The sequence below is a fragment of the Tenrec ecaudatus genome, chromosome 14, assembly GCF_050624435.1.
Source record: "Tenrec ecaudatus isolate mTenEca1 chromosome 14, mTenEca1.hap1, whole genome shotgun sequence".
Lineage (NCBI taxonomy): Eukaryota > Metazoa > Chordata > Mammalia > Afrosoricida > Tenrecidae > Tenrec > Tenrec ecaudatus.
The window spans coordinates 12157157-12179397 of record NC_134543.1 but is presented as its reverse complement, the minus strand read 5'-3'; the positions used below and the strand labels follow the sequence as shown (position 1 = coordinate 12179397).

The 22241-nt window shown below is 42.1% G+C and overlaps 1 protein-coding gene across 1 annotated transcript in view; it reads right to left on the bottom strand.

Annotated features, from left to right (window-relative positions):
* CATSPERB (catsper channel auxiliary subunit beta) overlaps positions 1–20971 on the bottom strand; it is a 147149-nt gene extending 126178 nt beyond the window's left edge. The window contains exons 1-6 of the mRNA XM_075531640.1: positions 20959–20971; positions 19530–19618; positions 17199–17339; positions 10894–10954; positions 7158–7253; positions 927–1076 (exon numbers count right to left, since the gene is read on the bottom strand). Of these exons, the coding sequence (XP_075387755.1) occupies positions 927–1076; positions 7158–7253; positions 10894–10954; positions 17199–17339; positions 19530–19618; positions 20959–20971 (550 nt within the window). The remainder of the gene's footprint in view (positions 1–926; positions 1077–7157; positions 7254–10893; positions 10955–17198; positions 17340–19529; positions 19619–20958) is intronic.
* Positions 20972–22241: the final 1270 nt, after the last annotated feature.

Sequence of the window (22241 nt, the reverse complement as noted above, 5' to 3'; positions counted from 1 at the left end):
AAATTCATTTGGGGTAAGATGGCTTTTATACCTTGTTATTATATCCTGCAACCTTTCCCTGATAGTTTTTCTGTTGATTATTTTGAACGTCTATCCATGTTGCATATAATCTTGGACCTGGTGGCACAATGGCTAAATGCCCAACTGCAAACCCAAAGGTTGGTAGTTTGAAACCATCGAACGGCTCCATGGAAGACAGACCTGGTGGTTCTCTTCAGTAAATATTACAGCCTAGAAAACACTATCGGGTGATTGCATGAGATTGCGATGAGTGGAAATTGACTAGATAGTACCCAACAAATCTAAGAACATACAAACTATGCCTACACTTACAATGTACTTGGAACAAGACACCTGCAAGTAAATACGGCAACGTGACGAAGCATATAAAACCAGCTCTCTGTCACTGAGAAAGTGCTGACTCACAGTGACATGGTGGGTTTCCAAGACTGTGATTGTCTATGGAAGTACACAGCCCAGTCTTCCTCCCTCAAAGCGGCTGGTGGTCTCAAACTGCTGGCCATGAAGATGGCAGCCCCTTGTGTAACCAACCACATCGCAGGGCTCCAGGGTGAGTTCTTAGACATTCTTCCTCCCTCACTCATTGATTTTATTTACTTAAAAAAACATTTTTTATTATAAATTTGGTGGTGGTGGCGGTTATGTTTCAGATCTCAAGTCTTGCATTCAACAGTCTAAATGACTAATCAAACTCTGAAGTACTTCACCCCTGACCCTCCACCCACACCCCCTACAGACCACCTTACTTCATTTCACCCAAGTCAACACCTGTCAACAACCTAGCCCATTTTGAAGCATTCTTAGGAAACATTACATAATGACTATGAATTTCACTTGTACAGCCAGCTAGCTCTTTCTGTTAGAAAACACAAAAGGCTCTACATGAAAGAAAGCCAGGAACCTACCATTATAGGTTGAATTCAGAATCAAGCCAAGTAATGCCACATCATTGGCACAGGGGCATTTTGTCACCTGGACACCTGTCACGTGCGGCAGAACTTTAAGAAGGTTTCTTCTGTTCATTACAACCCCGAGTTTCCACTGAAGAAGCGGTTCTGTGAATATCAAGGTGAGGTGTGTACATTGTGGCAGTCTCTTGACAAGCGACCATGAGCACTTGGACTCAGAATGCTAAAGGACCTATGCTCTAATACAAGTAGATTGGATGTACGACCTCACTCTTGACAGCAAGTTAAAAATCGCTTGTTTCTTATTTTCCAGAAGAGATGAAATGAAGGGTAATTCCATTTGATTAGACTTCATTTCATCTCTTCTGGGAATAAAAAAATATTCAGGCAAGGTCATGGTACAGGCAGGCATATGGGATGAGAAATATTGTTATGGCCAGCAATTCATCCTTTAGAAATGTAATTATTTGATCACAAGATAGGCACATTTATTGTTTAGGGTACAACACTACTTCAAGAGCCCACTCAGTTTCTTTTTGTTTTCTTTCCCCACCCTCTTGGAACAGCAGTCCTGTTGTTGTTTGTTGTCCTGGCACAGATCCTGGTTCAGGGCAACCCATGCATGCCCAGTGGGACAGCTCCACAGGCTTCCAAGGCTGTGGCTCTGCCGAAGGAGAATGCCACACCCGTGTCTCACGGCATCTCTGGGTGGGTTTGAAGCGCTCACCTAGAAGGTGAGCATTAAAAATGGGACAGTACAAACCCTTTGTCAGTTTTGTTTCAATATTTTCAGAATGTAGATGAAGTAAAGCCAACAGTATTAGAGACCCCTCTGTGCTTTCCCATGAACCTACTCCTCAGTTCTCCTCAATGCAACCAGTATTGTGAAATTTCTGCATCTATTTCTTTTTTTTTTCTTTAAAAAATTTTTTTATTGGGGACTCTTTTTTTTTAAATTTTATTTTAACAATTTATTGGGGCTGATACAATTCTTTTCATAGTTCATACATATACATACATCAATTGTATAAAGCACATCTGTACAGTCTTTGCCCTAATCATTTTTTTCTCTTTTCTTCTTTTACATTTTATTAGGGACTCAAAACAACTCTTACCACAATCCATACATATACATACATCAATTGTATAAAGCACATCCATACATTCCCTGCCCCAATCATTCTCAAAGCATTTGCTCTCCACTTAAGCCCCTTGCATCAGGTCCTCTCTGCATCTATTTCTAATCCATCAATGAACAATACAGATATATATCTAAATTTTAGATCAACATACTTCTACTCTATTCTACACTTTAAATTTTTTCATTCAATGTTTCTGAGTTATTTCTGTTACCACTGGTCTATATAGATCTATTTCCTTCATTTTAACAGAATATACCAACAATTATTTGTTTTCCCCTAATGGTGACTATCTGTTTCTAGTTTTTTCCTATTATAAGCAATGATGGCGTAAACAGACATGCCTTTTGGGTCACATATACAAGCATTTCCCCACCTTCACTAAACATCAGACTCACCTGGCCAGGGACCAGTGCAAAGCTGCAGGTGCCTTGTTCTGCCTCTTTGGTTGTTCAGTGCCATCAAGCCAGGTGTGACTCATGGGGCCCCTATGAACTACCGAATGAGACACTGCTCAATCCTGAACCATCTTCATCACTGTTTTTACGTTTGAGCCCTGTGTTGAGGGTCTTCCTCGTTTTTGTTGACCTTCTATGTTACCAAGCACGAAGTTCTTCTGCAGGGATTAGTTAGTCCATCTTGGTATGTGAGATGAAGTTTCCCCAGCCTCATTTCTATTCTGGTTGTACTTCTTCCAAGATGCATTCTCTTTTTTCAAACAGCTTTATTGGCACTTCGTCCACATATCAGCCAATGAAATAGTTCCATCATATCAAGAAGGGTTGTGCAATCCTTTCATTGTCATTCATGTAACTATTATTTTTTAGTCGACCAGATACATCGTTGGACTCTGGCAGCCCTGCTCACCCGCCCCCTAACTCCACGGCATCAGTCCTGATGCTGCATCTCTCTCAGAGAGTCCAGCCTGTCATACGATTTGCTCAGCGTACAGTTTGGATAAGTATGGGGGGAGGCGCCAACCCTGACACACACCTTTCCTGATTTTAAACCTTGTAGGGTCCCCTTGTTCTGCTTGAACGACTGCCTCTTGGCCAATGTGGTTTCCATGGGAGCACAAAGAAAGGCTCTCAGATTCCCACTCTGCAATAGTATCCTTTGTTTGTTGCAACCAATGTAGTTGAAAGCCTTTGTACACTCTGACACACAGGTAAACATCTTTCTGGTACTCTCTGCCTTCAGCCAAGATGCCGCTGACATCCGCAATGATGTGCCTCATTCCCTGTACTCTCTTGAATACAGCTTGAATTTTTGGCAGGTCCTCGTCAACAAACATACTCCTACAGCCCTTTTTGGATTACCTCCAGCAAAGTTCTGCATGCGAGATTAACAATGGTGTCCAACTTTACTCATTCTGTGGATCTCTTCATTTCCAATGGCCTGCTTAGCCAGGTAGCTGTCTTTCACCTTTCTTGGCATAGACAAGTGAGTGCTTCTGGCGCTTCATCAGCTTGCTGACACAGTGGCCCTGTGTCCCGTCCATGTTCCAGTGAGGCTTTCTGCACCCTTCAAAACTTTGCCCATGGAATCCTGGAGCGTTGGAACTTGAGGCTGGAATTATTTGAGTGCGTACTTCCTTTTTGGATTTCGAACTCCAAGCCCTTGCACCTGAGTCTGCTCAAGCTGCCGTTGGACGTTTTCATTTCAGCTCTTTTCTACCTCCTCATCTCTCCCGTTCACGTTAGCAACTCCGTGTTCAAGAGTCTCTTCTGACATCCACTTTGGTCTTTTCTTTCTTTCCTACCTTTTTAGCGATCTTTTGCTTTTTGCGTGTACGATGTTTTCGATGTCATCCTACAACTTCTCTGGTCTTCAGTCGCTAGTGTTCAATGCATCCTATCTCTTCTTAAGAAGGTCTCTAAACCCGGTGGGATGTATTCATGATGGGGAAAAGGTGAAGAGAGCTACTCCCAGAAAGAACTACAGTCTCAGAAACCCACAGGGGCAGTTCTACCCTGTCCTATAGAGTCACTTTGAGTCACATTCGACTCGATGGCAGTGAGTTTGTATTGTTGATATTCGTGGTCTTAACTTGGCTTCCATGGACTTTAAAAAATGTTCTCCAGCTTCCACTTGAACTTACATATGAGCAATTAGTGGTCTCTTCCACAGTTGACCCCCTAGCCTTGTTTTGGCTCTTGATATTGAGTGTCTCCACTGTTTCCTCCCACCAATATAATATAGTACAGCACAGTATGTTATTTTCAATGAAGAAATCATTCTCTCGATGTCATTGAGTCAATTTTGACTCATAGCGACCTTATAAGACATAATAGGACAGGTGCAGTAATTAAATAATCTGTCAACTTGAGGGTAAAATTAAGAGTGAAGGCATGGAGGTTAGTCTGTCAATCAGGTCGCAGCTTGATGACCTCATTTGGAGGCACCACAGAGATAAATAGTTCGCTGGAGGCTGGACCCACTCTCTCTGTCTTCTCCTTCCTGTTGTTGAGACACTCAGAACTGGAGGAGGCACGGGGAGACCCATGCCAGCTTTGAGATGCTTCTACTGCCACTGTATCCACACGACCTTTCACTCACAGGCCTGTGATCTTCCTGCATTTGGCATCATTGCATGTGTTGCATGCATCTAAAGAGGGATTTATGGACTGGTATTGGACTTAAGGGCTAATATGGGACTTATGAATTTGATCTGGACTGAGCTGGGATGTTTTCTCAATATACAGTTACTCTTTGATATAAAACTCTCTCTTACACACATCTATAAGTGTCCACGGATTGTTTCTCTAGTCAACCCGGACCAACACAACAGGTTTCCAAGGCTATCAGACTTTATGGAAACAGAAAGCCTCATCTCTTCCCCAGAGCAGCTGGTGGATTTGAAGTGCTGACCTTGGGGCTAGCATTCCAATCTATAACTCACTCTACCATCAGGGCTCCTCAAGAAGTCACTGGTCTTGCAATTTTTCACCATACACCCTCCAGTTCAGTGTCATTGCCAAGGTTGTCTTTCCCAACTATTGATCCTTCCCCTTTGTCTCCAACTTTCTCATTCCAACTACCAGTGATGATCAAGGCATCCTGATCGCAGACTGAAGAAGTTCGTTGCCGTTGTTAGGTACGGCTGAGTCGGTTCCAGCTCAGAGAAACCCTGTGCACAACACAACCCAACACTGCCTGGTCTTACATCCTCCTCCCATTGATGCAGCCACTAAGTGGATTCATTTTGTTGAAGGCCTTTCCTTGTTGTCGCTGTGTCCCTCCCCTCCCCCTACCAATTTTACCAAGCACCATGTCCTTCTCCAGGGACCCGTCCCTCCTGACAATAAGTCTAAAGTATGTGAGACAAAGTCTCTCCACCCTGGCCTCCAAGGAGCATTGTAGCTGTACTTCTTTCAAGACAGATCTGTTTGTTCTTGGGTAGAATTCGTCAATTAACTCACCACTGGCTTTAGTAGATCATGCATAACTTTGAGTACTAGCTGCTGTATTAACTGGACAACCTTGTTGGTGCTTAGTTATCATCCAATCACTGATAGCATTGTACTTCGAGATAGATTTGAAAACACCTTTTTTTTTGAAGATTAATGTGATGTCATTTCTTTAGAGTTTGTCATTCTCAGCATAGTACACCATATGATTGTCTGGTTCAAAATGGCCGACATCTGTCATTTCAGCTCACGGACACCTAGACTATCAATCTGCCATCTATTTCATTTTTGATGACTTTCAATTTTTCTAGAGCAGTGCCCCTAGAGACCAGATTCCAACTGTGAATGGATGATGGCTGTAGCGGTTCTTCTGTAGCTTTTGCGTCATGCCACTAGCAAACGCAGGTCCTGGGAGTTTTCCTTCATCCGGGTCATTAAGGTCGACTGTGCTTTGAGGAGGCAGCTCTTCCCAAGCCATCTCTAAAGTTCTTTCCAAGGTAGGGGCACGTCTTCCAGCATACTCCCGGCTAGCGTCTTGCTCTTCTGCATAATGGCTATTTCAGTGGTTATTCCCTCAAAAGTGGAATGTCTACTTGTTATGAGTCAGAAGCTCTGGTGAAAAGGGTCCACTCCTGGGGACTTTCCTGGTACTTGAATTACTGATGGTATACCTTCCAGCATCACACTAAGACTCAAGCCACCACAGAATGACAAACTGACAGATTATGTGGTGTCCCACCTTTAGAGATCTGCTTGTAATTGGTACCTGCTGGGATTAGACACGACTACTTTTTTAAAGCTCCACAAATGATTCTTTCCATAAAATACAATGTACATAATACATAATGTAGATATTACAAAATGTATATTTATATATATTTACTTTTCATTCCACATAGCATCATATTAAGGTAGAGGTCAAGGAATAAAAATAAGAAGGAAGGTGAGAATCAATGCAGGATCCAGGATTAATGATCGGGTAAACTGATACTAAAGGGGATCCAAAAATTGGACTAACAGTTGTTAACAGACAATTGAAAGGAGAAATGTGGGCAATTATATCAATACTCATAAGCTTAAAACAACCAATTTCATATGAAAACAAAATGACTACTCTACGAGAAAATAAGGATTTTTGCTGATGATTCCCCAAAATAAAATTGTGATGCACTGAACAAGATTCTCTATAACAATTTTATATGCAAACATTCTCTTTATAAAATATTGTTTATAATTATCCTTAATATAGCTACTGTAAGAATATACTTCATATTTCTATACTGCTCTTTGCAGACCTCTGTTAGGTAGTGCTAATGATTAACGAGCAGCTTAAAGGCTGGCAGTTCAAATCTAGCCAGTGGCATGCCAGAAGACAGGCCTGTTGATTTTGCTTCTGAAAGGTCACAACCTTGAATACCCTATGAAATTGCTGTGAGTTTACATCAACTCCATGGCAGCAACAACAACAGCATTAGCAATGACCACAGGTCTTCAATTCTCGTTTTTTACCCTTCATATATGTAATTCTTATCAGGTTGTAAACTCTTCAAGGGTCACAATAATCTCTTATTGTTATTTTTAATTTCAAGGACTTAGCACATGGTCTAGCATTTAGTAGGTGTCAAAGTTTACTGAAAGAATCTATGAATTCCATTTAATTTTTATCTGCTGACTTTTACCTCGAATAACATCCAATAGCGTTCCTTCAGTAGCGTAAAGTTTTAATCCATGATGTAAACTAACCCTTACTAACCATTCTTCCATTGACATGATAGCTGTCGAAAAACAAAAGGCACATAATCACTTATTTTATATGTAATATTGAAAGATTTAAGCAAATTTGAATATTGTCAACAGTTATCTATCGTTTCTGCAACATTTTGACTGTATTTATCAGTAAGGTACCCCACATTTTTCCTACAAGTATTTTACTGATAAAATAATGAAACAGGAATCATGAATTAATCTTACTACCATAGCAATGAGTCCAGATAACAGTATTTTGTCTCATACTTTTGCCCCTATGCTGTTAGGACTTGATAAACAGCAATTGTGACATTTCATGTGGTATGTTATAATATTTGAGAGTGGAGTATGATTAATCTAGCTGTATAGTGTAAACCTTTCAAAGACTGTGATTTTTTTGTTTAAATAATCAGTCTACAATAGAGATAACATAGAAATGAAAAATCTGAATATAGATAATAAAAGAGAAAAAAACAAATTAGAGAGACTAACTAAAAGTTCAATGACCTGCAAGATGGTACGATTCTAATACAAAAATATCAGCACTTACATTAACTGTAAATGGTCTGAAAACATCACCTAAAAAGCAGAGATCTCCAGATTAGAGTAAAAATGAACGCAGAACTAGCTTTGTTACCTAGGAACCCTGACGCCGAAGTGGTTATGCACTGGGCTGCGATCTGCAAGGTCAGCAGCTTGGAACCACCAGGCGCCCTTCAGGAAAAAGATGGGGCTTTGTACTCCCATCAAGAATTACAGTCTTGGAAACTGACCAGGGCAGTTGTGTCCTACAGGGTCGGAGTCAGCACTGCCTTGATGGCAGTGAGTTGGAGCTGAGTACATGTAACCCATAAAACATTCACTTTACATATAAAGACACAGATGAATTAAAAGTTAAGGGTGAAGATGACACCTCATGGGAATACTAATCAAACGAATGCTTCTGCCTATATTAATTTAGTAACTGCCAAGGGAGATTTCAGAACAATAATTACCAGGGATAAAGGGTGCGATACATAATGATTAAAGGCGCAAGCCACAGAAAGGTATGACTGAGACAGCCTAAGAGGGCAGGTAAGTCGGACACATCATGCCATCCCTTCACAGCAGACTCGGAAAGTCAAGTGAAGCAGATAGAGATGGCAATCTCAGAGCTCCGACTCTTAAAAGATGAAAAATTAGCTTGATCGCGCACTGGCAAGAGAGACCAGATGAAAACAGCAAACAAGGAGAGTTATAGATCAGAGTTATAGATCAGAGGGACTCTCCCAGCTGATTAGGTACAGCATGGCCTTCTTAAGACAAAGCAAGTAGTGACCCTAGATAAGAACTCAGGAAGGCCACTTCATAGAATGACCAACAGGAAGCAGAGAAACCATGCGGGCAAATCGATAGTGACCCAAGGTGGGCAGGACATGAACTGAATAAAAGAAAGGAAAGTACAGGAAGGCAAGAGCTCCAGGAATCCTAGTGACCACAGAGGAAAGAGGGAGCCAGGAACCAGACAGGATTATGAACCAGGGCTGTTCTGTGGCCGTTAGAATGGGTGGTGCACACAGATGCATAGATCCTTAGAGTGTCAGCAGGAGATTCTTCACCAGACCAAACCCTTGCATCATTCCTTGTAACCATGCCCTACCCCTACCCCCTGCAACCTCCCCTCCCTCTGTCACCCATTTGGTCCAGAATAGGTCCTAATTGCTGGCTGCGGCCCAGGGTATGCTCTGGCACTCATGTCCCATGGGAAAAGGAGCCCACTTATCTGCCCCTGTCTTCTCAGTGACCCGTGGGCTCCAGTCTCACTGCTGCAGCCACTCAAGCTCTTCAGTAGAGCTGGGCTGATTTCTAACAGTAATTCACCCCACCGTACTCATCAATGTCCACTCTGCCCACCTGGCAAATGGTAGCTCATGCACCCATGTCACCAGACCAATGGCTGGCATTGGTGTGTGTCACATGATCCACCCCCACCCCACCCCCACCAGGCCTATCCAACAAACTACAGCATAATCTCCCATGTTTGCAGTCAACTGGCAGCAGTGTATGTCTACCCTACTTGCTGCCTCCTGCAGCTCCCACTTAGTAAACACCAGGATGTGCTCCTGCACCGTTGGACCAATGATTGACAGGAGTTCACACCCACCCTGCCACCACCCAGCAATAGATGTGGGGTGCTCCCACTCTTGGCTCAAAGCAGAGACTACCAGAGAGATGCTTATGTGTGTTTTATTGACTATGCCAAAGCAATCAACTGTGTGGATCATAACAAACTATGGATCACCTTGAGAAGAATGGGCATCCCATAGTACTACATTGTGTTCATGTTGGAACCTGTACAGAATATAAGAATCAGTTATTCAAATAGAGCAAAGGCATACTGCATGGTTTAAAATTAGGAAAGGTGTGTGTCAGGGTTGCATCCTCTCGCGGTACGTATTTAATTGTGTGCTGAGCAAATCTTCAGAGAAGCTGGTTATATGGAGAAGAATGCAGTATCAGGATCTGAGCAAATCTTCAGAGAAGCTGGTTATATGGAGAAGAATGCAGTATCAGGATCTGAGCAAATCTTCAGAGAAGCTGGTTATATGAAGAAGAATGCAGTATCTGGATTGGAGGAAGGCTTTGTAACAGCCTCTGATATGCAAATAACACAGCCTTGCTTTCCGAAAGTGAGGACTTGAACAACTTGCTAATGAACAAGGACTGCAGCCTTCAGCATGGCTTACAGTTAAATATACAGAAGACCAAGATCCTTTCAACTGGACCAAGACGTAATATCACGATAAATGAAGAAAAGATGGAAGTTGTCAAGGATTTTGTCTTGCTTGAATCCACAATCAATGCTCATCGAAGTAGTTGCCAGGAAATCAAATGATGCATTGCATCGGCTAAGTCTGCTTCACAAGATCTCTTTAAAGTGTTGAAAAGCAAGGATATTACCTTGAGGATTCAGGTATGCCTGACCCAAGCCGTGGTGTTTTAATTTGCCTCATATGCATGTGAAAGTTGTACATTATTTGAATAAGGAAAACTGAAGAAGAATTGAAGAATTTGAAACTATGCTGTTGGTGAATGATCTTGAATGCACAATGCACTGCCCAAAGAACAAACAGATCTGTCTAGGAAGAAGTACAGCAGAATGCTCCTTATAGGCACAGATAACAAGACGTCATCTCAGATACTTTGGACATGTTGTCAAGAGAGACTGATCCTTGGAGAAGGACATCATGGTTGGTAAAAGAGTGGGGAAGAGAAAAAGAGGTAGATCTCTGAGAAGATGAGCTGACACAATAGCAGCATCGACGGGCATACGAGCAATTGTGAGGATGGCACAGGACTGGGCAGTGTTTCCTTCCGTGGTGCACAAGGTCACTATGGGTTGGAACTGACTCGATGACACCTCACAACAACAATGTAAATGGATTTAATTTGAATTTAAATCTAAATGGTATGTCAGAAAATCTACCAGGCAGTGATAAAGGGCATACTCCCAGCTAGACTTAAATTTAAGATAAACAACAAATACTTTAAAAAAATCATAGGATATTTACAGGGGATGATATTATGTGGAGCAGCAATGAAAAGGTTTTAAAAAAAATAACCCTTTATCTTTGCTACACCTGGAAGCCCAGACCGATAGGTAAAATAATTAATTTACAAGACTCTTACCTCTCATTTTTGTGATGTTTTCTCTAGGGATAACAATGGACCAGAAAACCTGATCACTGAACTTGAGTCAAGAAGGAATCAGAAAAAAAGTGTGTTACTATGGTAATAGCCAGACTTATTTTGACATTTTTATTCTATATTTTTAAAAAAGAGAAATGAAAAACATCCAGTTATTATGTAATATATCCTGGAATAACTTCTTATTTTATAGGCTATTAACTCTGATAATTTCTTTTTGTTTCTTTTTAATTGATTTATTATTAATTGGGAGTTAATGCATATATCATATTATTCCATAGTTCAAGCACATCAACTGGATCATAAAATGCTACCTCACCATCATTTTCTAAACATTCTTTTTCTTCCTGGACTCCTTGACATCGTCTCCCCCTTTAAAAAAAATACTTTTATTGGGGGCTCTTACATCTCTTATCACAATCCATACATTCCTCCAATGTGTCAAGCACATTTGCACATATGCCGCCATCATCATTTTCATACCATTCTCTTCCCACTTGAGCCCCTGATATCAGCTCCCCATTTCTTTCTCCACCGTCCCCTGCCCTCCCTTCCTCAAGAACCCTTGGTAAGTTATAGATTCTTTTTTCCATATCTTACCTTATCCTCCATCACCCCTCACCCACTTGTCCCTTACTTTTCCTCCTGGGAGGGGGTTCTAGATTGATCTTTGTGATCAACCCCCCACCCTCTCCTAATCCTCCTGGTATCTCTACTCTCCTTGTTGGCCCAGAGGGGTTTATCTATCCTGGATTCCCTGTGCTGTGGGTTCTTATCTATAGCAGCGCATGTGCTCTGGTCTAATCCAGTTTGTAAGGTAGAATTGAGGATAATTTCTTTTTGTAGCCCTACCTTATTCCAGAGAACCATATAATAGCTTGAAAAGATGTATGTGATATAAGATGATGATACATTTAAAATAGCCCAGCAGAAATACAGAAAAGTCAGTTCATGTGGGGGGAAAAACCCTACAAACCACAGGAACTAATAAGAAGCTGCTACCAGAATGCCCACCGGAACACTGTACAGCCCCTCACAAGCAAGGAACTCATTTTCCGACATTCTTAAGAACTCTTTCCTGAAGGCAAGTCCAAACACTCACTGCCATGACTGTGTGTCATGCTGTAAGTAGCAAGAGGGTTTGGATATTTTGAGACACTGGCCATGTCCTACTTTTCTGTGATTTTACTGTAAATTGGTATCTCTGGGTTTGGAAAAATCACTGCCCAGCCTCCTTTGCTTGAGTCTTCTCCACGAGCCTGTTTATAGTGGTTTTACAAACTCATCATTTACCCAAATCCCCTCGATTCAATTTAGTCATAAATAATTCCCAAACTTAACAGATTGGACAACCACATTCACTCTGCTAAGCAAGGTGGGGAGGGGGGAGAAAATTCTCAAGAACAACTAAAATTAAGTAAACATTTAAAAGTAATCTATATACAGTATTTTGAACACCTGTCCATGCTATGTGCTACCTAAAGATTTCAAAGAAGTTACATATATAGATTTAAGGAGAATGCTTCCCTAGACATGAATAGATAGTGATTCTCGACATAGAAATGGATGGGGGTGAGGTGGGGGGAGTAGTAGAAATAGGAAAGCTGAGAAATTTAATAGTTGAAGTGAAATATTCACTAGATGGGCTCAATAGCAGATTGAAGATTATAAAAGTCAGAAGAAATGAATTGGAAGAGCCATCACAGGCGTTACTAAATTGGTTACTCTGTTACTCTGTTATAATTGTTAAGAAGTGGGCTCTGACTCGTGGTGAGCCCACGGGCCTGTCAGAGTAGAACTATGTTCCCTGGGTCATCAGCGGCTTGGTTTTTAGATTAGATTCCAGCTTTGTGTCCTCAGGTGCCTCTGGACAAACTTAACTTCCAACTTCTGGGTTAGTGGCGAACAAGCATATAAGCTGTTTGCATCACAAGACAACCATGGGGACACAGCAACTGAGATTGTTCCATTTGAACAATGAGGAGGAAATGATGGAGGAAAAGATGCATATTGCTTTAGAGGCATATGGGATAATATGTGTTCCAACACATGCAAAACTGGAGACGTCGGACAGGGCAAGATAGGACAAAATAATAATGAATAAATTATCAAGTGCTCATGAGGAAGGGAGGAACGGGGAGGGAGGGGGAAAAAAAGAGGACCTGATGCAAAGGGCTTAAGTGGAGAGCCAATGCGCTGAAAATGATGAGGGCAAAGAATGTACAGATGTGCTTTACACAAGTGATGTATGTATGGATTGTGATAAGAGTTGTTTATTAGCCCCTAATAAAATGTTTTTTAAAAATTTGAACAGCAACAGGAAAAGAACACACACACACACACACACACACACACAGAAAGGATTTCTTTTTGAAGAAACAATGGCAAAGATTTCCCAAGTTCAACCAACATACATTCCCAGAGGACCAGCAAATCCCAATCAGTATAAAAATAAAGAGAGAATTGTAAGCACATTCAGAGGAAAGTGGCATCTGATGTCAGCCTGTTTTCATGAAGTCCATTCTGACTGGCAGTGCCCCTTTCGGACAGAGGCTTTCACAGCTGTGCATTTGACAGCGGCAGACTGCCACATCTGACGCCTTGGAGCAGCTGATGGGTCGAAGTGCTGGTATTTCGGTTAACAATTATCGAGTGCTTCCACCACTGCACCACTAGGGATCTGAACACATTACATATAGGAGTGATGATAAAACAAAGGGCAGATCCCTCATTCCCAGACAATGCCTGTCAGGTGACATTAAAGTGGCACATTTAAAATGCTGAAAGAAATCAAAAAATTTATTCAGTGTGAGTGGATTATGTGGTATATGCATCATATCTGATTAAAGATGTAACTCCCCCAAAAGTATTAAAAAATAAATGCTGGTAAATAATATTAAATTCATGAATGAGTTGAACAAGGTTGTATAATACAAGACCAATGTACAAAAAAAGAATGGCATTTATATGCATCTGTGATGAACAATATGGAAATGAAATTAAGATAACGATTTAAAAATGGGGGGAAAGTATGAATAGGCTTTTCTCCAAGGAAGAGATACAAATGGTAACACGTGCATGCAAAGATCCTCTGATTTTCACTCTTCCAAATGCCGTACCCTGTAATACAGTTCCTCATGTGGTAGTGCCCCCCAACCACAAAATTATCATCGTTGCTACTTCATAACTGTCATTTTGCTACTCCTATGAATCGGGCGACGTCTGTGAAAGGGTCGTTCGACTCCCAAAGGGGTCACGACCCACAGGTTGAGAACTGCTGCTTTATACCATTAGTCATCAAGGAAATGCAAATCCAAACCATAAAGAGATACCACGTCACACCCAGAAGAATGGTTCAAATATACACACACACACACACAAAAGTAATGAATGTTAGTGAGGATATAACAAAACAGAAAAAGAACCTTCTTAAACTGCTGGTGTGAAGGAATATTGGTGGGGACACTTTGGGAAACAACCTGACATTACTTCCAATGTGACTATAAACCAAAGCCAAACCAAACACAGATGCCCTTGAGTTGATCCTGACTTGTAGTGATTCTATAGGACAGACTAGAACTGCCCTGTGGCTTTCTGTGAGTGAATCTTTATGGGTTGTGGTGGGTAGATAATTTCATGGCATCTTAAAGATGTCTAAAAGTGTAGGGGTGCATTCAGCTTGCCGATCAGGTGACAGTCTGATGGTGCCTCCTTGTGGGCATGGTCTTCTCATAAGGAGGGCCTTGGGACCCTCCCCTTCCTCCCCCCCCCCCCAGCCCTCTCTGCCTTCACCTTCCTGCTGGCTGACCTTGACTGCTGCCAGAGCCACCATCAAAGGATCCACAGGACTTTGCACCCACTGGCCTGTGATCTTCCTGCATCGTGCATCATTGCATGTGGCTGTGTGAATCCCAAGAGGGAGTTAGTATCAGATTAATAGACTTGAGTTGGGCTGGCCTGGGGTGTTTTCTTGATGCACAATTGCTTCATGATATAAAGCTCTTTCTTACACATATATGAGTGCCACTGGATTTGTTCTCTCGTCAGCCCAGCCCCACACGTGGGAGCAGAAAGGCTCTTCATTCTCCCTCAAGCTGCCAACCTGGTGGCAAGTCATCCAATGTGTAGGGCACCGTATGACCTCACTTCCACTTCCAGGTGTGTCTCCAAGAGAAATAAAAATATATTCTTACATTGCATGTGTACATGAATGTTCATAGCGGCATATTCATGTATAAAAAGGGTTTGTCATCTGAATAATGGATAACTGGATTGTGGGATAGCCCTATAATGGAGCACTAAAAAGAAACGAAGTCCCGATATACAAGGATGCTACAAAGTAGAAGGGACTTGAAAACATGATGCCAAACGAAAGAAACAAGTCACAAAAGATGACGTACAATTTCATTTATATAAAATGTCCAAAATCATCCTCTTACAGAAGGGTCTCAAGGAGGAAACAAGCCAGTCAGGTTGCAATGCAGCAATGAAACATACAACTTTCCTCCAGTTCTTAAATGCTTCCTCCCCGACCCCACTATCATCATCCCAATTCTACCTTATAAATCTGGTTAGACCAGAGGATGTACACTGGTACAGATAGGAACTGGAAACACAGGGAACCCAGGACAGATGATTCCTTCAGGACCAGTGGTGTGAGTGGCGATACTGGGAGGGTGAAGGGAGGGTAGGTTGGAAATGGGGAACCTATTACAAGGATCTACATGTGACCTCCTCCCTGGGGAACAGAAAAGTAGGTGAAGGGAGACGTTGGGCAGGGCAAGATATGACAAAATGATAATTTATAAATTACCAAGGGTTCCTGAGGGAGGGGGCAGGGGGAGGAGAGGAAAAATGAGGAGGTGATGCCAGGGGCTTAGGTGGAGAGCAAATGTTTTGAGAATGATGAGGGCAATGAATGTACAAATGTGCTTTACACAATTGATGTATGTATGGATTGTGATAAGTTGTATGAGCCCCTAATAAAACAATTAAAAAAGAAACAATATTGCAGAAAAGAAAGAAAGAAAATGATAGCAACAAATGTACAAATGTGCTGGACACAATGGATGGATGGATTGTGATAAGACTTGTATGAGATCCCAATAAAATGATTTTTTAAAAAGTAAATAAATAAATCAAATGTCCAAAATAAACAAATCTATGGAGCTAGAAAGCTCTCTAGGGCTGAGGGTGGAAGTGGGGGCATTGAGGCTGATGGTTACAAGGTCTAGGGTTTCTTATTGGGGTAATAAAATATTCTAAATGGATGGTGGTGATTCCTGCACCACTCTGTGAGTAGGCGTGAAGCACTGATTATATCCTTTAAACGAGTGGATTACAGGGTATGTGCACCCTATCTGAATAAAGCGTCACCCTTCCCCCCAAATGAAGGGGAAATAAAGATAATTTCAGAGAAGGTGGGGCAGAAGCCTAGAGAAGGCATCGTACGTCGCCTAAGCGACAAGACATGTTAAAAGAAGTTCTTCGGGCTGAAGAGAAGTCACATATGACCACTTGTATCTACAGAGAGGATTGGAGAGAAGTGGAAATAGTAAGTATGTAGGTACATCGTAAGAAGCCATAGGTGTTTATTTCCTTTCATTTCTTAATTTCTCTAAAGGATATACGACTATTGGAAGCAAACTTTGACACTGTTGGGTTGACGACCTATCTAGGTGTGTTATTATGACCGAACAAGTTGCTTTTCACAAACCACAGTGTGTTGGACAGGGTTCTCTAGAGAGACAAGACCAGGTTGCTAGTAATTATATATAAATATATTTATAAAGATAGATATATAATTCAAGAAATAAACCATTAAATAATATACAGATAGATAATACAAGAAATTAACAGTTAAATTATATAGCAGTGAGACACTAGCAGTCCTTCAAGGCTTGAGAGCTGCCAGTTGCCAGTCCCCTTCTGTAGAGAGAGCTGGGCTATATATACCCAGGCAGCAAACAGCAAGGCAGGTCCCCAACTGTCATCAACTGTCAGTCCCCAGCTCCAGAGATGAACATTCCAATCGTGTGGGCTTAAAGGGACCTCAACTTACAGCGACACAGTCCACAGGCTAGGTATCCCACAGGTAGTGTATCCCTTTAAACTGAGGCACAGAACGACCAAGGTGAGGCTCATTGAGCCATTTGTCCCTCTGCCCTTCAGTTAATCCTACTTGTGTTTATCGGCCAGGCTGGCACAATGAACTATCACACACAGCCTATCAGTGAGATCCATTTCTTGTAAATGACACATCAAAGAATAAAAGGAAATGTACTTACCAAAGTTAAATTAAAGTGGAAGACGCCAATGTAGGTGCTGTTTATGATTTCCAAACTGGGAGCCAGTCCTCCTGATGTAAACGTGCTTATAACGCCCTGTGAGGTGTACTTGCGATCTGCTAGGAAGAAGCACTGGATCGTCTTTGGAGAAAAGCGGGAAATGAAGCAAAACACAAGTGATAAGTGAATTTCCTGGAGTGAGAGCGTTGTACTAGTCTTACAGGGGAAAGACAGCCGTGGAAAGCAGATGCTGTTCAAGACTTAGCATTCCAGTCTCTAGCTAGGACAAGCTACCCTCTTTGAAAAGCGCCCTTGCAGTACTCAGTCATGTACTAGGCCCGTGCCATACTAGCTTTCCAGTGGGTTCTCTATAATCATTTCTGTCACAGAAATCCATACAAAGTCATGATGTTTCAGAAACCAAGACTCAAACCGCATGCTACCATATGCTGAAATCCCCATTTTATTCAAATCCTTCTTGTGTGTCTTAGTAACAGGGGAGGCAAATGGATAAAGCAAAAAACCCTTTGTACTGCATTATGCTGGTTCTTTTCCAGCTTAAAGAAGGCATGTGAAAACATAATTCAAAAATAAACGGTGGCTTTTACTGAAAACATCAAACAGCTATTTAATTCTAGTGGTGTCGGCCAGTGACCGACAGTGCCTTCACTTTCCGTATCTCCAAGATGACAACACACATTCACTCCCAAATAAAACAGCCTTCCCCAAGGTAAGCAGGTGCCAAGGATACAAAGGTAAACAAATCACAACGACCCCCGCCCCCACCTCCTGGAATGTACAAGGAGGACCTGGCAAGGAGGCAGGCCCCATGGGTGACATTCATAGAAGGATGGATAGACAGAACAGATGAAAGAAAGAATACAATCAAGGGAGGGAAATCGCAAGTACTGGGCTTGGGAAAGAGCTGTGATTTTTCATAAGGTCATCAGGAAAAGGAATCATACTTACAATAAGAGTGCTTTCTATTAACTCATAGAAGATTACATGGCACCGTGAACAAGCCACTTTGAACAATGCTTGGCGCCTGTAAACACTTGGCAAACGTTAGCTATCATTACTCTCATACTGCTAGTAGAAATGTATCGCAGCTCAAGCAGTGGCTGTGAGTCCCTTTTTAAGTGAACAAAGCAGAGGGTCCAGGAGGTTAGGTAACCTCCCCCAGGAAGGGAGATTGGACACCAACTTGTGGGGTCTGTCTTCCTTCAGCGCCCACGGGATACATAACCACACACGTGAAAGGCACGCTGGACCTCATGGGCATTCATCGCATCATTGATGTAAGCTAAAGGACAGACACACACGGTTGTCATACTAAGAAAAGGACCTGGGAATCATGTCGAGGAAGGTTTGGGGGAACTGGTGTCTCTGTCCTCAGGGAGGGATTTTTTGGGTTTGTATCCTGTCTGTCCTAGATTTGTGAGCCGTCTGTGCATTTTTATTTATTACCTCTTTTGTTGGCATTTGCCACCGGTCTGTCTTCAAGTACTTTTATTTTTGTTTTGCTGTTTTGGGTTTTAAGTCTCTTACTATTTGAATCAAAGGAGTCAAATCACCCCTTGGCCACAGTGACAGCTGCAATGTGGCCACTGGTATGAAAAGCTTCTTTCTCACCGTCCTGTGAAGTAAGTTTCTTTCTCTAGCAGGCAACATCGGTCAGACTCAAAAGGGTCAAAATCAATAAGTCTCACAAAAATGAAAATTCTTACCGATATTTTATATATATATATATATATATATATATATATATATATATATATATATATATATATCGGTAAGAATTTATATTATATTTTATATATATATATAGCGAGAGAGAGAGAGAGAGAGAGAGAGAGAGATGGCTATGGCAAGCCATATAGATATAGAGTTAGAGACAGAGATAGATTTAGATATAGAGATAGATATCTCTATTTAAGTGGGGAAGAGGCATTTTTTTAAACTGAGCAAAACCACAGGGTATTGGAGAGCTATATAAAATATCTTACTCAAATCAAGAAACAAAAAGGACAAGATAATTATTTACAGTGAAAACTGTGAAACTTGTTGTTTTCCACCTCTCGCAAGTTTTCCGCCTGTGACAGAGTACATTCTCACCATGGGTTCTTTTTAGTGGAAAATCCTGGTGCTTCCCGTCTCTGGCCAAATTCTGCTTTACGCAGATTCTGCCTTTCACCGTGTTCACCATCTACAGGGCCCTCCTCACCCCAAGCCTGGAAGTAGTAGATGCTACGTGAAAGTGCATAGTTCATGGCTATTGGTCGCAGACATGGGCTTCAAGGGTCAGTAGGACATGTGCTGATTGGAGCTTACCAACTCGGACGACGTAAGAAACAACTTGAACATTCTGTTCATCTTTTGGAACCCTTCACTAGAACAAGCAAAGTATCTCTTCGTTTCATCTGAGCAAAATAAATAAACATAAATGTTTTAGGAAATTGATAGAAGAATTTCCATGAAAAGACGGGTATTTGAAAAATAGACAAAATGCTTTTTTAAGTAACTTAATTCTTTAACTTGTGATTTACTTTACATCCTCACTCACTCCACAAGTACATACGAAATCCAACAAGAAGCCCTTGGTGCTGCGGTGATTCGACTTGAGCTGCTAATGGCAAGGTGGGCAGTTCTAGCCCCCCAGCAGCTCTGCAGGAGAAAAGACCTGGTGATCTGATCCCAGGAAGACTGGGTGCTGTTTCTCAGTGCCTAGACACAATATTTTCAAAGGATTCAGAATCATAATTGAATATTTTAAATTCAGTTTACTATCGATAAAACTTGAATCTTCCACTCACCCTCCTCCTTCTTTTTAGATTATCAGGACACTTAAAAAAATGTTTGACTAAGATACAAGATGCCCTATGCACCCTGCTTGATACTCTCCTTCAAGACATGACCACTGAAAATGAGGGTGCTACAGCAAAGTGTGGTGAAGAAAGTAGATGGTGCCCAGCTATTCACTGGAATAGCATCTGGGGTGCTAACAGCTTGTATCCACATAAGCTCCCATCTAAGTCCACATGGACAAAGCACACCAGCCTGTGTGATCCAAAGGTGATGATAACAAAATGCAAATATGATGAAGGGAAACGCGTCAGAACTTAGTTTGTGAGCATCCAATTTGTAAAAGGCTATGGAGGACAGTGGGAGCCCCAAATCCACCTGCAGTTGACTGATTTAGATGAAGTTTCTGGCAGATACCCTCTGGCCACAGAGTCCAGGGCAGTGAACACCTTTGTTATTAGGCAGAGATTATTGTAAACTTGATCGTAGTGGGTGGAATTACAGTATAACATGATACCTGGCCAGTTGACTTCCCTCTTGATCCAACCTGAATTTTCTCTAGGCTCAAATATTTCTTGCTTGTTACATGAGAGGAATTTTCTCTTTGGTTTATTTTAATATTGCTGGTGGGCTTTTCTTTCTTCCTCTTTATTTTTATTTTATGATTTCTTTCTTTCCTTTCATTTTGTTTCTTATTGTTTCTGCTGTTTCCAGTTTGTGATCCATAGAGACAATAACTGATGCAATGGTTTCTTGAGGATCGGGGGCAGAGGGTGAAGTGAATTGGGGTCCAAATAAGGAATGTGGGAACGGGGAGGGTGCACTACAACTAATGATGTATACGCAACTCTTCTCTAGAAAAACAACTCAACAATGGAAGTGTGTGATATGTGCATTTTATATCAATAAAACTATTTAAAAATTCCACATGCAAGGTCACCATATGTGAGACCCTCACATAGTTTAGACATGTGGTCAGGAGAGAGCAGTCCCTGAGAAGGACACCATACTTGGTAAAGTAGAGGGGTAGCGACAAAGAGGAAGGCCGGCGATGAGATGGATGGACACCGTGGCTGCGACCCTGGGCTCAAACAGAAGAACCATTGTGAGGACGGGCAGGGTTTCCTTCAATGGTACACAGAGTGGCCCTCAGTCCAAACCAACTCAATGGCACCGAATAACCACTGCAAGCCATGATGCGACATTGTCAAAAGTGACCCAAACTAGGACTTGACTCTTAAATACCTCCCCTGAACAAAGGCACAAAAGGTGCCAGAGTTGGTGATTGGATTAAGAATTGGTACTCTGAGAGGGAGCTATCACCGAGATGGTGACTTCTCCAGAAGGGAGGGAAGGAGGGTGGCTGGGGGAAGATCTCATCCTGTTACTTGGTCTGGAGGAAAGAGGCTTTGGATGGGCCTCCTCAGAAATGTAACATTTGCCCCTGGCGGTCTGGGGTACAAATTCAGTGCGAGTGGAAGGGTGAGGGGGGACTCGGTGGAGAGAGCAGGGGCTGCATTGACAGGAAGGAGGGGCTGTGGCGGGAGTTGTGCACAGCCCACGTTTGCTGAGCCAAGAGACGTGTGGCTGCTTCCTGTGACCCAGCTGTTGGCTACTGATGAGAACCAGCAGAGGGCCATCTCAGATTCTGCCCCTGCAATTGCTCGAGTGGCAATTAGCCCTTGGCAGAAGGTATCGGAAGGCATCGAGGGGTTTTTTGTTTCTTGGAACCAGTGGAAACGGAGAAGCCTTTGTCCATGTTAGAACTGTAGATGAGGGAGTTCCAATCATGTAATATGGACAGAGGACTTGGAGTAGAGTCTAGGGGATGGGGTAGCCAGCTTTAAACATCTGCTGAATCCCAAAGTGCTAGTGTCAGACCCTTACCTCAGACTTCTCCCTCCCTGCCCAGAAAGAACCTTGTTGCAGAAGAGGGTCAGCTGACCCCAGGGCCAGCAGCAAGCTAGGTAGAACGAACCTAAGCACCTCGTGGGGGAAAGGAAAAGTGAATCTTAACCCTTCTTCCTTAACCGTAGTCTTCTCACCTGCACAGACCAAGACGGAGGACAGGAAGAAGCTTCCAGTATAAAACAAGCTTCCAGAATATATACATTTTCACTATTACGTGGGCTTGGACATTTTAATTACAAGTACAATGTGAGGCTTTTGTGATTTGGAATGAGCAGAAAATGGATTGAATCACCTCATTATAAGCTGAAAAGTCATGGGTCCAATCAAAAT